This window comes from Perognathus longimembris, chromosome 28, assembly GCF_023159225.1.
Source record: "Perognathus longimembris pacificus isolate PPM17 chromosome 28, ASM2315922v1, whole genome shotgun sequence".
Lineage (NCBI taxonomy): Eukaryota > Metazoa > Chordata > Mammalia > Rodentia > Heteromyidae > Perognathus > Perognathus longimembris.
In genome coordinates this window covers 67,273,200-67,286,244 of record NC_063188.1, presented here as the reverse complement: position 1 = coordinate 67,286,244, position 13,045 = coordinate 67,273,200, and the positions used below count along the sequence as shown (strand labels likewise).

General features: G+C 42.6%; 1 protein-coding gene across 4 annotated transcripts; it reads right to left on the bottom strand.

Annotated features, from left to right (window-relative positions):
• Nucleotides 1–312: 312 nt before the first annotated feature.
• Asb12 (ankyrin repeat and SOCS box containing 12) lies at nt 313–11,932 on the bottom strand. Of its 4 annotated transcripts, none has more exons than XM_048335990.1 (3): nt 11,793–11,932; nt 1,033–1,882; nt 313–569 (listed from the first exon to the last, which is right to left on the bottom strand). In XM_048335990.1, exons 2-3 carry the CDS (start codon nt 1,856–1,858, stop codon nt 436–438), a joined length of 960 nt encoding a protein of 319 aa, XP_048191947.1. In that variant the 5' UTR covers nt 1,859–1,882; nt 11,793–11,932; the 3' UTR covers nt 313–435. The 4 variants fall into 4 exon arrangements, with proteins under 4 accessions (XP_048191947.1, XP_048191950.1, XP_048191949.1 ...); XM_048335993.1 differs by having other exon boundaries at nt 1,033–1,833; XM_048335992.1 differs by lacking the exon at nt 11,793–11,932 and adding an exon at nt 11,708–11,774.
• Between the last annotated feature and the right edge of the window lie 1,113 nt (nt 11,933–13,045).

Sequence of the window (13,045 nt, the reverse complement as noted above, 5' to 3'; positions counted from 1 at the left end):
GTCTGCAAGTAGTAAAAGATAAGAGGACAGTCTTTGGAAACATGCCTGTAGCACCAGGGAAGTGAATAGAGGCTCACAAGTTGGCAAGCTAATACTAAACTTTCACCCAATTGGGTTCTTCATGACCTGCCTTCTAGATGTGTGTGGTGACGAGCTTTAGCCAGTGCCTTATTTTCTGTTTTGTGTGTGTGTGTTGTTACATGCCAGACCAGTCCCATCCCTCCCTATAGCTGATCAGACTCCTTGCCCCAGTGACCCTCTTTCACCCACATACACAAACAACAGACACCGCAAACTGATTTTGTTGAGGATTTTTACTGTGGAAGACAACATAGGAGAGCAGCTCAAGTTGAATGGATGGAGCAATACAGCCCTTTAGCTATCTGGGTCCTCAGGTGGTTTTTTTGTTGTTGTTGAGGCCCCATGGATTTCTGATTATGGTAGGTGTTTAAGGTAGTTAATCAACACAGGAGGAATATCCAGCTGGTCAATGGCTTGTGGGTGGCTGTTCTTGCTCACCGCTCTGTGGATAACTAAACGAGCCTGGGAAAGGAGTGACCGTGGAGTAGCTGCATCAGTGAGAAACGGGTAATAAGGAATAATTATTAATGCAATTATCCAGCCTAACCCTACAGCCACCCAGCCCTGGTTTCTACTGCCCTAATGTCCTCTCCCATTCTAAGAAACATCCCCTACCCCACCTCCAATGCACGTTGCTACTGGTGATGCACAAGGCCTTGAACTACAAAGGGCTAGTTCAAAGGCACAAAACAGTCATTAGCAGAAGCAGGACCAAAAATTAAGAGGTCCCTCTCTCCTTCCCTCCCTCCCTCCCTCACTCTCTTCTCCCTCCCTCCCTCATCTTAGTTAGTCTTGCATTAACATGGAATCCATAATTCCTCCCCACTGAGACCCCAGGAGAAGAGGAAATGGAATTTTCTACAGTTCATCTCAGATGAATGGTTTGCATGATTTGGGACTCTGTGACCTACAAACCAGGAGGCCTATGGAGATAAACTGCTTACCACTCACCTCGGGCCTGAAGCAGCAATGCAACCCCTTTATCATCTTGTGAAGTCAGTTCCAGAGGGAGAGATGGAAGATAGATGTTAGCACCAAAATCGATTAACAGCTGGATGTACTCTGGCTCACAATTATGGTGGATGCAAATTTCAAGGAGGGTACGGGGCCGTGGAACACGAGCTAATAGTCCCTGGTCAGTGCAGTTGTAATCAGGATCTGCCCCATAGAGCAAAAGCAGGCGGAAACAGTCGAGGTGCCCATAGACTGCAGCCAAATAGAGGGGACCAGAACATGAAGCTACATTTGATGCCCACACTGGTAGTTTAGCCTTGACATTGGCCTCTGCACCATGGCCTAGAAGCTCTTGCAGGATGGCAACAGCACCATCACGAGCAGCAGCAAGCACAGGAGAACAGTTGTTGTAGATGCTCCCGCCAGGACAGGCTCCAGCTTCTAAAAGCACACGCACACACTCCAGGTGGCCATGACTGACAGCAGTAAAGAGTGGTGTCTGTGCCTTGACATCCAAGCTGTCAACATCAGCACCATGTGCCAGGAGGACTCGCAAACAGCTTGAGTGGCCATAAGAAGCTGCCAAACGTAAGGGGGTCCCAGGTACACCCCAGCCACTCCTGCTATTGATGAAACGTTTGTAACGTTCCTGGTGTAGAAGCTGGTCCAAGGTATAGGAGTCATTGTCATATACTGCTTGATTAAGAGCTTGTTTCTCTCCCATGTTGCTGTCCTCCTCCTCTTTTTCAGGCTGCAGGAGGGAGAAGATCTTGGTGATGTCCATGAGATTCATCTTGGCTGATTGGAACAGAACTATTTTCATTATGAGGAGGAGGACATGCTAGATCTGTGGGTGACAAAAGATGGGGACTAAGGGTCCCTACAAACACCTAGAATGCCAGCCTCCACTTGAACCTCTTGCCTGTTGCCCTTCACCACTATGCTACTCATTCATAGGTCTTCTGCTTCTCATCCTTACTCCTACTGTCATATTTCAAGCATTATGAGTGGTGGTCAAAACATGCCAGGCCATGTCACAGCTTGTTGCCAATGTAAGAGGCAACTTAAAACTTATTTTTTGGCTGAGAAGCATTGACTGTCTACTTGGGGCCCAAAAATAACTGGGAGAAGGATTAAAAATTAGGTATTTCATATTCCGCCATTTTATGTCTATGTTCTTTGTCCTGAACTATTCTCTCTTGCAGTCACTTTACAGCCATCTTGGAATCCAGGAAGGGCTAGACTATCTAACCACTGTCAACAGCTCTCATTGTCCCACCTGAGACATGAAGTGTTAGACCACCACATCTGAACCTGACTTGAAACTGTTTTAACTATACATACATTTGTCACCTCTGCCCTCTGATTCTCCCTATTTAATCTGAAGCCAATGTCTGTGTCCCTGAAGATGGCTGATGATATACTGAAGTGCTGTCTTCCCATGACTTCCATGTAATAAATCTCATTTTGCTGCCTTTTATCATAGCTCTTTGATGGCATATAATGGGTAATCACAGGACCTGACATGTGAAACTCTTGGAGTTTGGATCTGGGATGTAAAAACCCAGGTTCGGTTTTGGCAAGTCAGCCAGAAGAAAAAGCCCTCTTTAGGTGCTAGCCACTCTGAGCTAGTCAATCCTGAACAAAGAGGAAAGATGGAACTAGTTCCAGGTGCTAGAATCACTTTTATTGCAGGGATTTTTCCTTTTCTTTCCACTTTGGCCAGCACTGACTGTTTTTTACCACCATTTGGTGAGATGCAGAAACAAGTAAATTTGGAGGCCTTTTTTGTTGAATCACTGGCAAGTTCTCTCCAGTAGTGCATAACGACCTTGCTTTCTTGTGGTTTGAATAAGAAAAAATTAAAATCTTGTGATTGTTGTCTTGTTCCTCTCTTGTCAGATCCCTTTTGGGCTATTTGAGGCTTAGGCCATTTATTTCTGGACAGGGAAATTTGAAACTCTGCAGGACCAAATAGTAGAGACAAGGTATAAGGATATAGTTTTTGGGAGATCTCTTTTGTAATTTGCTTAAGAATGAAAAGTGCTAAATCTATGTTGCCCCCTAGGGAGAATTCTACTTCACTATTTTACAAAAAGAAAAAACCCAAACTGCCAAGTGTGGGTGGCTCATGCCTGTAATGCTACCTACTCAAGAGGCTGAGATCTGAGGATCCCACTTCAGAGCCAGCCCTGAAAGACAAAACTAAAAACAAATTTCAAATTAACTAGCAGAAAGATGAAAGTGGAAGTGTAGCCCAAGTGGTAAGAGTACCAGCTTTGAATGAAAAAGCTAAGCAAAAGCTGGAGGCTCTGAGTTCAAGCCAAAATCCAATAAAAAAAAATAGCAACAGCACCAAAAACAAGCAGAAAGATAATTTGTCTAATAGTGATCTCTGAGGGGCTGGGAATATGGCCTAGTGGCAAGAGTGCTTGCCTCATATACATGAAGCCCTGGGTTCGATTCCTCAGCACCACATATGTAGAAAATGGCCAGAAAAGCCATTGTGGCTCAAGTGGCAGAGTGCTGGCCTTGAGCAAAAAAGAAGTCAGGGACAGTACTCAGGCCCTGAGTTCAAGGCCCAGGACTCCTCCCCTCCAAAAAACTAAATAAAATAATAGTGATCTCTGAATTAATGTAAATGTTTTTGTGTATTATTTTTGTGTATGTCTAGTGGTCTGTGTCTATGATGATTCGGTTGATGGAGGCAAATATGTTAATAGCAGCAGCAGCAGCAGCCACAAGAACAGTCTTATTTAGAAATCCATTCTTGTTTCGGCTACCAACATAAAACCTCTAAGCCCAACAGTCTCCTTTCTTCTAGATTAGCATGCTCCTTTCCTAGGCAACACTAGGCCCATTTAGTGAGGGCAGTAAATAATCAGCCTCCATCCCCCTTTACCTTGAGATGGTACTCCTTTGGGGCAAGTATAACCATATAAGGCAACAAAATCCCCTTAGAGTGACCTTCAGGCCTGGGTAGCTGCAGGACCTCTTATCTGCCATTTGTGCAACAGCCATAAATCCTAGCCCACAAAAATGAAGCCCCTGGTCCACATGTCCACACCAAGGTCCCCACCTCAAAGACCTCCTAGGTTATATATGTCACCCCAGACAATAGACAGTACTTCTTCTCACTTCTCCCTTGTGAGAAGGGGTCTTGCTGGCCCCTTTTCTGGCAATAAACACTTCCTTTGTTCTTTTTTACCTGAATGTCTGAATAGTTTCCGGCAAAGTCTAATATATTCTAACAAAACCTCACAAAATGAACAATATTAGGCATAACTCAGTCTGTTCCCAGAATTCCTAGAAATAACTGATGGATATATTTACAGTCACTACATTGAATTTTTGCATTTCCTTGAGGTTGTTAGCACTTAAATCTAATGCCTAATATTAAATGTTTTTCATATGTGTATATGTGTATATTAATATCTTTAGGATGATTCTTAACTGAAAAATTAATGTAAGAAGCTATTTTATATTTTTCCTTCTTTTGTTCTTTCTCCTCTCTTACCACTTGTAAGAAAACTGGTTTTCCAAAGTTCTTATCTCAACTAGATCTAACTAAAATAACTCTCAGGCTCAAATTTAAGAGTGGCAGAAGGTCATCTTAAACTTAAAGTTTGAACTCAAAGCAGGCTGCTGTTCCTGCCTAATTTAGAGCTTGCTTGCAAAAGAACTGAACAAGTAATATTGATCTATTTCATTCTGTCTTCAGTGTGATACAATCTAATGCTCTTTTACAGTATGAGTTTATCATTAAAATTTTAAATCAATTGTTTTTTGTATAGAGAAATGGTTTAGGATTGCTTTCTAAGTCTTCGTTAATACATAAGTCATAGTTATGATAGCTCACACTCATTGTTTCAGCTACAGTGAAAAGCTTAACTAGAGGGATCAATGTGCTGACCAGTTCCAGCAAAAGTTGAGCCCTTAGCTCAAAAGTGATCTGAGAAAAGAGAGCTTAGAGGCTTGGCTCAAACAGTAGAGTGCCAGGCCAGCAAGCACAGCCCAGAGTTTAAACTTCAGTACTGCCAAACTCTATGCAAGGGTACTAACAGTAGTTTCTTTTATTGAAAAATAAACCAATTTTTTCAAAATTTTGTAAGAATTGTTTCAAACTGCACATTAAAAAATCAGCAAGTAGGAAAGATATAGTAAGTTATTGGGAATGTTACTGGAGAAGGAACCTAAAACGAAAGGGAATGCTCTTGTGTGTGTGTGTGTGTGTGTGTGTGTGTGTGTGTGTGTGTGTGTGTGTGTGTGTTTCTGTCTCTGTGCATGTATGGGCACACATGCTTGAACTCAGAGCCAGGGCACTGTCCCTTAGCTTTTTAAATCAAATCTGGTGTTTGAGAAGACAACCTCTACTTCCGAAGGAATGATTTTAAGTGAGCGGTTTTGGGACAGTAAGTCTTGTCCTAAAATGTTCATTTCAAAATAGAAAAAAAAAACCAACAGGCTGAGACAAATATCAGAAGGTTCAAAAGAAAGTTGTGGAGGGGGGGTATGAGGGACAAGGTAATAAACAGTACAAGTAATGTATCCAATGCCTAACGTATGAAACTGTAACCTCTCTGTACATCAGTTTGATAATAAAAATTTGAAAGAAAAAAAAAAAGAAAGTTGTGCTATATGCATGAAGCCTTTTTTTTTTTTTTTTGCCAGTCCTGGGTCTTGGACTCAGGGCCTGAGCACTGTCCCTGGCTTCTTTTTGCTCAAGGCTAGCACTCTGCCACTTGAGCCACAGCGCCACTTCTGGCTGTTTTCTATATATGTGGTGCTGCGGAATGAAACCCAGGGCTTCATGTATATGAGGCAAGCACTCTTGCCACTAGGCCATACTCTCAGCCCCTGTATGAGGTCTTAAGTATGAGAAAGATGGAACTTATGAAAAGTTTGTGTGTAAAATTAAATTGGTTGGGGATGGGAATGTGGTTTAGTGGTAGAGTGCTTGTCCAGCATGCATAAGCCCTCGGGTTCAATTCCTCAGTACCATATAAACAGTAAAAGCCAGAAGTGGCTCTGTGTCTCAAATGGCAGAGTGCTAGCCTTGAGCAAAAAGAAGCTCAGGGATAGTGCCCAGGCCCCGAGGATTGGCAAAAAATAAAAATAAATTGGATCTAACTTAAATACCTAATGAATTTTCTAAGGTCAAAACGAAAACCTAATTATCAGCTGTCTTAAAGTTATTGTTATTTTTGTTATATTTGCAAAAATAGCTTAGAAAGAAGATGTATTTTATCAAGCTAATTGTTTATCAGGCATTTAAATATTTAGAAAACTAAACATTAAATCAGAGTTCATCTATAACAAATGTCTATATGTACATGTGATGTGTATGTATTGGTGTTGAGGCTGGAACTCAGGGCCTCGTGCTCTTGGATTTTTCTTCTCAACAATGGCATCCTACTACTTGAACCACACCTCCACTTTTGTTTTTGCTGGCTAATTGGCAACAAGAGTCTCTTGGATTTGTCTACCCAGGCTGGCTTTGAACTGGGATCCTCAGATTTCAGCCTCTTGAGTAGCTAGTATTACAAGTGTGAGCCACTAACACCCAGACCTTACTTACCTTTTCTTTGTCAGTCCTGTGGCTTGAACACAGGGCCTGGGCACTGTCCCTGAGCTACTTTTGCTCAAGGCTAGCACTCTACCACTTGAGCCACAGTGCTACCCTTGGCTTTTTCTGCTTATGTGATACTGAAGAATCAAACCCAGGGCTTCATGGATGCTAGGCAAGCACTCTACTACTAAGCCACATACCCTTCTGGCTCTTATTTACCTTAATCAAAAAGGTTTTTGCTAGTTTAATTCAAAATAAGAGAGTCTCTTGAGATTTGCCTACCTGGGTTGGCTTCAAATGTTGATTGTCAGATCCTAGCCTCCTAAGTAGCTAGGATTATAGGCATGACCCTGATGCCTGCCTTTATATGTATGTCTTTGTTTGATGTGCTGGTGCTGGGGCTTGAACTCAAGGCCTGGCACTGCCCTTAAGCTCTTTTGTTCAAAGATAGCACTCTACTACTTGAGCCACAGTGACACTTCTGGCATTTTTGTAGCCTAGACTAAGAGTCTCATCAACTTTTCTACCTAGAATGGCTTCAAACCTTGATCCTCAGAGCTCAGCCTCCTGTGTATCTGGGATTACAAGCATGAGCCACCGGTGCCCAACTATTGTCCAAAAATCTAATCATGGCTACTCAAACATTTTGGGTACTTCTCTGGAACATTTGCAATCAATCTAATGTAAAATGACTCTAGCAAATACTTAACTGTCAAATGACTTGAGCAGATTTTTTTGAGATGCTACAACATGACCTACAGGACAGACAAGACTAAACTTAATAAAAATGTCAAGTAGTTGGGTGCTGGTTGCTCATGCTTATAATAGTAGCTAGTCTGAAGGCTAAGATCTGAGGATCATGGTTTGAAGCCAGCCTGGGTAGAGAAGTCTACAAGACTCTAATTTCCAATTAACTACCAAAAAGCTAGAAATGGAAACAAATGGTATTTCCTGATTAAATGAAGAAGTGGTATTGCAAAGAATGTACTTCAAGGAAAATGAAAATGAACAGATATCAGGAAACAGTTGATGCTTTCAGAGTCACTTCTCACTGGTGACAATTGGTTTCTTCCCCAGGACTACTTCAAGCCAAGTTGTCCCTTTGATTGCCAACCCCTCCTCAACTCACTGCTTCCCATCCTTCTGATTGAAGCCTTACACATCCTCTCTGTCAGTCCAGCCTGGAGTCTTGACACAATCCTCAACTCTTCTCATTCTACATTCCGCAGGCCATATAGAAACACTAATGATCCAATGGCTTACTCAAGTTAATCCCAACCTTACCAATTCTGTTCCTAGTTTTCTTCGGTGTGTGGACATCAGGGTGAGGTGGTAGGTTTATCAAGGCTTGAACCCTCTTATCCATCCATATCCTGCAGCTGAAATCCCAAGACCTTCACCCACTTTTTATTCACTCTTCCTCCCCACCCCTCTTTGTTACCCGGATGCCTCAGGTACGCTCCTCTTGAAACAAAGTTGTGAGGTGGATGAATGCAATCACTCTCAATGTTAGACCTTCCTCCACCTGCCAGCAACACATCCATACATGATTTTATTATTTATTCATTGTATTATTCCTATAACGGCAATATAAGTTTGGAAATTAGGCAGACCTACATTTACAACTCAGCATCTCTTATTTATAGCAAGTAACCCTGGGCAAGTATCTTCCCTTCTTAGTGACTCAGTTCCTCATGTGTTAGACAGAAATAATAGTTGTTAGGTGAAAGGAAACTAGCCAGAGGCTAGATCTTCAAGATCAAGCTTCTTTTCTCTACATGCTAGCTCCTCTTTCTCAACTATCTTAGGAAATAATATAGAAAATCTGTCTATAATTTATATGTAGAAGGCTCATACGGCTATAGCTTCATATTTAATGTTCTATAACTTCAGAGCTGGAATTGACTTTGTGGATAATATAATTTATTTGATTACAGATGGGGAAACCAAGGCTCAGATAGAAGCCAGGACTTTCCTAAGGTCACATGGCTGTAACTGTGAGTTTTTTCTGGTCTCTTGCTCTTACTTTGCCTTTTCTGCTCAAGGCTAGCATTCTTCTACTTAGCCATACCTCTGCTTTTGGCTTTTTGCTTGTTAATGGAGATTATAGTCGAAATAGACTTTTCTGCACTAGGTGGCCTTGAACCTCAGTCCTCAGACCCACACCCTCTCACTCGGCTTGAGTGAGGAAGCTCAGAGTTGGCACTCTACTACTTGAGCCAAACCTCCACTTCTGGTTTTTGGATGATTAATTGGAGAGAAGAATCTCATAGACTTTTCTGCTCAAACTGGCTTTAAACCTCATTCCTTAGATATCACTCTCCTGAATAGCTAGGATTACAGACATGAGCCACCAACGACTGGCTTGAGTTATGTTATCAAGAACCCAGAACACACTAATAACTTTGTGCTTTTCAAAGTTATTCTTATTTTTTAATTTTTTGAGACAAGGTCTCACCTGGAAGTATAGACTGGCCTTAAATGCATAATCCTTTTGCTTTAGCCTTCCAGGTGCTGGGATTACAGTTGCATACCACCACTCTTGGTTCAAATCTACTTCTTGTAGTGGAATAGATGATATTAGTCCTATTTTATGGATGGTAGGAAGTAAGGCTAAATAATATAAGATTTTGAAAGGTATGCCACATCAAAGCAACACCAGAGTCATGAACAGAATTCGGGTTTCTCCACTTGCTATCCAAGATGAAACAAACATCATATACCCCTGTCCCTTCTTCAAGTAGAGTTACAGGGAAGCTTCCAGTATCCTCAGTTTCTCAGAGTCATACCAAATTCCAGGGACTTTAGTAATGGAAAGTTCGTTTGTGAATCATATCTCTTAATAGTAGGGATTTCTTAACATTGTATCTGGGGACTTGAGTTTGGATAGCTGAAGAAAACAAGGAGCAATGGAGGAATATGCTGAAGCCTTCACCTTGGTCATACCATGAGCTTAGTGTGAAGCCCATTATAGAGTCGAGATCGAGATGAATCTATGGATGCCTGGGGCTTTGCTACTCAGGTGAACTGTGCACCCATCAGCAACAAGAAAATCTAGCTACTCTATTTCCTATCCTGAACTTGCTGTAGTTTATTTATCACAGAGTAAGTGTGTGCTGGATGCCAGTGGCTCATGCCAGTAGCTCTAATTCCTGAGCAGCTAGGAGATTTGAAGTTTGGAGTTCAAAGCCAGGCTGGGCAGGAAAGCCCATGAGACTTATCTCCAATTATCAACCAAAATGCTTCAAGTGGAGCTGTGGATCAAGTGGTATAGTGCTAGCCTTGAGAAAAGAAACCTAGGGGACAGTGCCCAGGTTCTGAGTTCAAGGCCCACTACTACACACACCACATACACGCACATATTTGTACACATATACACATAGAGTTAGTGTGTACTTGCAATAGACACAGATCCTCTGACTGATTCCCAAAGTGCACAGTGTGTGTGTGTGTGTGTGTGTGTGTGTGTGTGTGTGTGTGTGTTGGTCCTGAGGTTTGAACTCGGGTATAGGCACTGTCCCTTAGCTTTTTTGCTCAAGGCTAGCACTCTACCACTAAGCCACAGCTCCATTTCTTTTTTTTTTTACTCTTTTTTACTGGCTAATTGGAGACAGCATCTCATGGACTTTACTGCAGAGGCTGGCTTTGAATCATCATCCTCATATCTCAGGCTCCTGAATAGCTCGTATTACAGGTATGAGCCACTGGTGTCTGACTTTGAAATGCACAGTTTTGTTTTTTCTGTTTTTTGGCCAGTCCTGGGCCTTGGACTCAGGGCCTGAGCACTGTCCCTGGCTTCCTTTTGCTCAAGGCTAACACTCTGCCACTTGAGCCACAACGCCACTTCTGGCTGTTTTCTATATATGTGGTGATGGGGAATCAAACCCAGGGCTTCATGTATACGAGGCAAGCTCTCTTGCCACTAGGCCATATCCCCAGCCCTGAAATGCACAGTTTAAAAAAATTTTTTCGTGACCTTGACCTTGACACTAATGAAATTTATTCACCTCTTTAAATTGTATTTGTAGTATATAAAATAAGAACGGAATGGCCTTTGTTCAAGTACTTAAATATAAAAATAAAATATAAACAAAAACATATGATTAAAGGAAACTATATTAAAAGACTGCTATCAAACCATTTCTTAACAAAATGGTATAGTAATAGACGTTCTATATTGACATCTTAAACAACAAGCTCTACTGACAATTTCTAATTGAGGCTAGATTTAAGTGAAACTACAAAGTCTCTGCCACAGTTTCATATGACATAAAATGCCTGTCATTTCTTCTGGTATCCAAGTTAGGGGAACCGGTAAAACTGTGGCCATTGGTTACAGCCTGAATTTATCCTTGAAAGAAATGGTAAGTTTCAGTTAGAGATTAGAGGCTAGAAGACAAAAAGTAACTGTTTACTCTTCCAAGTTTATGAATCCTCCCTATTTCATCTATAATCCTGCTGAAGTCTTGGAGGCTAGGTTAAGAACTCCTCCAGGAGAATGACCGGTTTCTGTGAGACAGAGCAGCATTCAGGCATTAGGAGACTATTTTAAAACCCCCCATCTTCCTCCCACTCTGAGGAGCTTCATAGCCAAGGTTCATAATCAAACCCGCTCTGCTGCCCCCCTCCCCATATACAGACACACAAACACCACACAGAGACACGAAGCCAAACCTTAATCCTTTTCCGTGGTGTGTAATCTGCAAATGCCTCAAGAAGTACTTCCAGTCCTGTGGTGTAATCCCCACACAGTGAGGCAGAGGCCAGAGGACTAACAGTTGAAGTCCAGCCTGGGGCTATATAGCAAGTTTAAGGCCAGCCTAGAGGCTACATAGCTAGAACGGTCTCAAAACAACAAAACCAAACAATACACACACACACACACACACACACAGAGAGAGAGAGAGAGAGAGAGAGAGAGAGAGAGAGAGAGAGAGAGAGAGAGAGAGAGAGAGGGAGGGAGAGAGAGAGAGAGAGAGAGAACCCAGCAGCAAAATAGGTTTGGGTAGATCAGAGACTCTAGGCAAGTACAATTTGTGACGATAAAGCAGGAAGGTGGCTTGAGATCTTGTGATCTTTTCTGAAGCTTTTCCCCTTACCTACCTCCCAAATGCTCCCAGCATCAGAGCAAGCAACAAGTCATATTCCTCCCTGTCTCACTGTTGGACCCTAGACTCCCATTACTCACAAGACTTTGGCAGCCAATGATGCTGTGTAAGAACTGGGGTAGTCTCGCTGCACCTCTGCAAAGTATTAGTCCCTGATGATCCTTCCACCGGAGCCCCTGCTGCCCCAGGCTGGAGCACGCTGGGTCCTCTGCTCCCAGTGTTACCCAGTGGAAAGTCTATAGGTGTCAGCCTCTAGGCTGGCTTGATTCGGGGGCTAATTTTAGGCTACTCTTTCCGCCCTCCCCCTCACCCCCCTCAGCCCGCTCCAGACCGTCTTATCTTACCAGTGCCATTCTGGGAGTGATCCCAGTTAGAAGAGGGAGGCCGCCCACGGGAACTCCTGGAAGGACCAACAGAATGACAGGTGTTTGGTGAAGCAAGGGCTGCACACCCTGCCCCACTGTTGAAATGGGTGACAAGGTGAGGTCCCTGAGCTATAGATGATCCCGCTCTTCTACCAAGGGGCCTGCAAAGGTCAGCTGTGCCGAGCATACCTACCTTGCAGCTAGTGCCTGTTACTTTTCTTCTCTGAGTTAAAGCTCTTTGGATTTCATTTGTCTTTTCTTTAGGGCTCAACATCACACTGTCCTCTCCTGTTCCCTAGTGTGAGGGAGGAGTATGGAAAGAAGCCAGTATACTGGAACACGTTCTCAATCAGTGTTTTGTGAAGTTTAGCGTTTTGTAATGAAGGAGTTTTGTTTCTTTGTTTGTTCTGGTGCCTGGCTTTGAACTCAGGGCCTTGCCTTCTCACTGGCATTACTTGCTTCATGGCTGGCTCTCTACCACCAGAGCCTCACTTTCAGACCAAGAAAAATGACCAGAAACCTACACAAGGTCAAGAGGAGGACTTATTTGTATAAAGAGGTAGTCTGTGCAGCTTTGAAATTGAGGATATTATTGTTGCTGCTGCTGTTTTGATTTTTGTAAGCATAGGATGTGAACTCAGGACCCTAAACTCCTCAATTTACTTGCTTATGGCTGACCATTTGAGCATCTCTTCTAGGTCAAGAAAAATGACCAGCAACCTGCACAGTCAAGAGGAGGACTTCTTTGTGTCAGGAGGAGCTTTTAAGGCTTTTATATTGATGTGTTTTCGTCTTCTTTTCCTTTCTTTTTTTTGCCAGCATCAGATTTGAACTCATTGCCTCAAATGCCTTCAACTTGCTTGGTTGGTGGTCTATCACTTGAGCTGGGTCTCTAGGACTATCAGTGTTTGTAATACTTAAGAAGATCTCGATCTTTTATAAAGAAACTTCTCAATCCACTCATTCAC

Excerpts from the sequence above, each read along its gene's own strand:
- Asb12 (XM_048335990.1), bottom strand. The coding sequence starts at position 1,858 with ATGAAAATAGTTCTGTTCCAATCAGCCAAGATGAATCTCATGGACATC. Across the intron at positions 570-1,032 it reads ATTGCTGCTTCAGGCCCGAG|CTACTCCACGGTCACTCCTT; the intron begins GTGAGTGGTAAG and ends TCACTGATGCAG.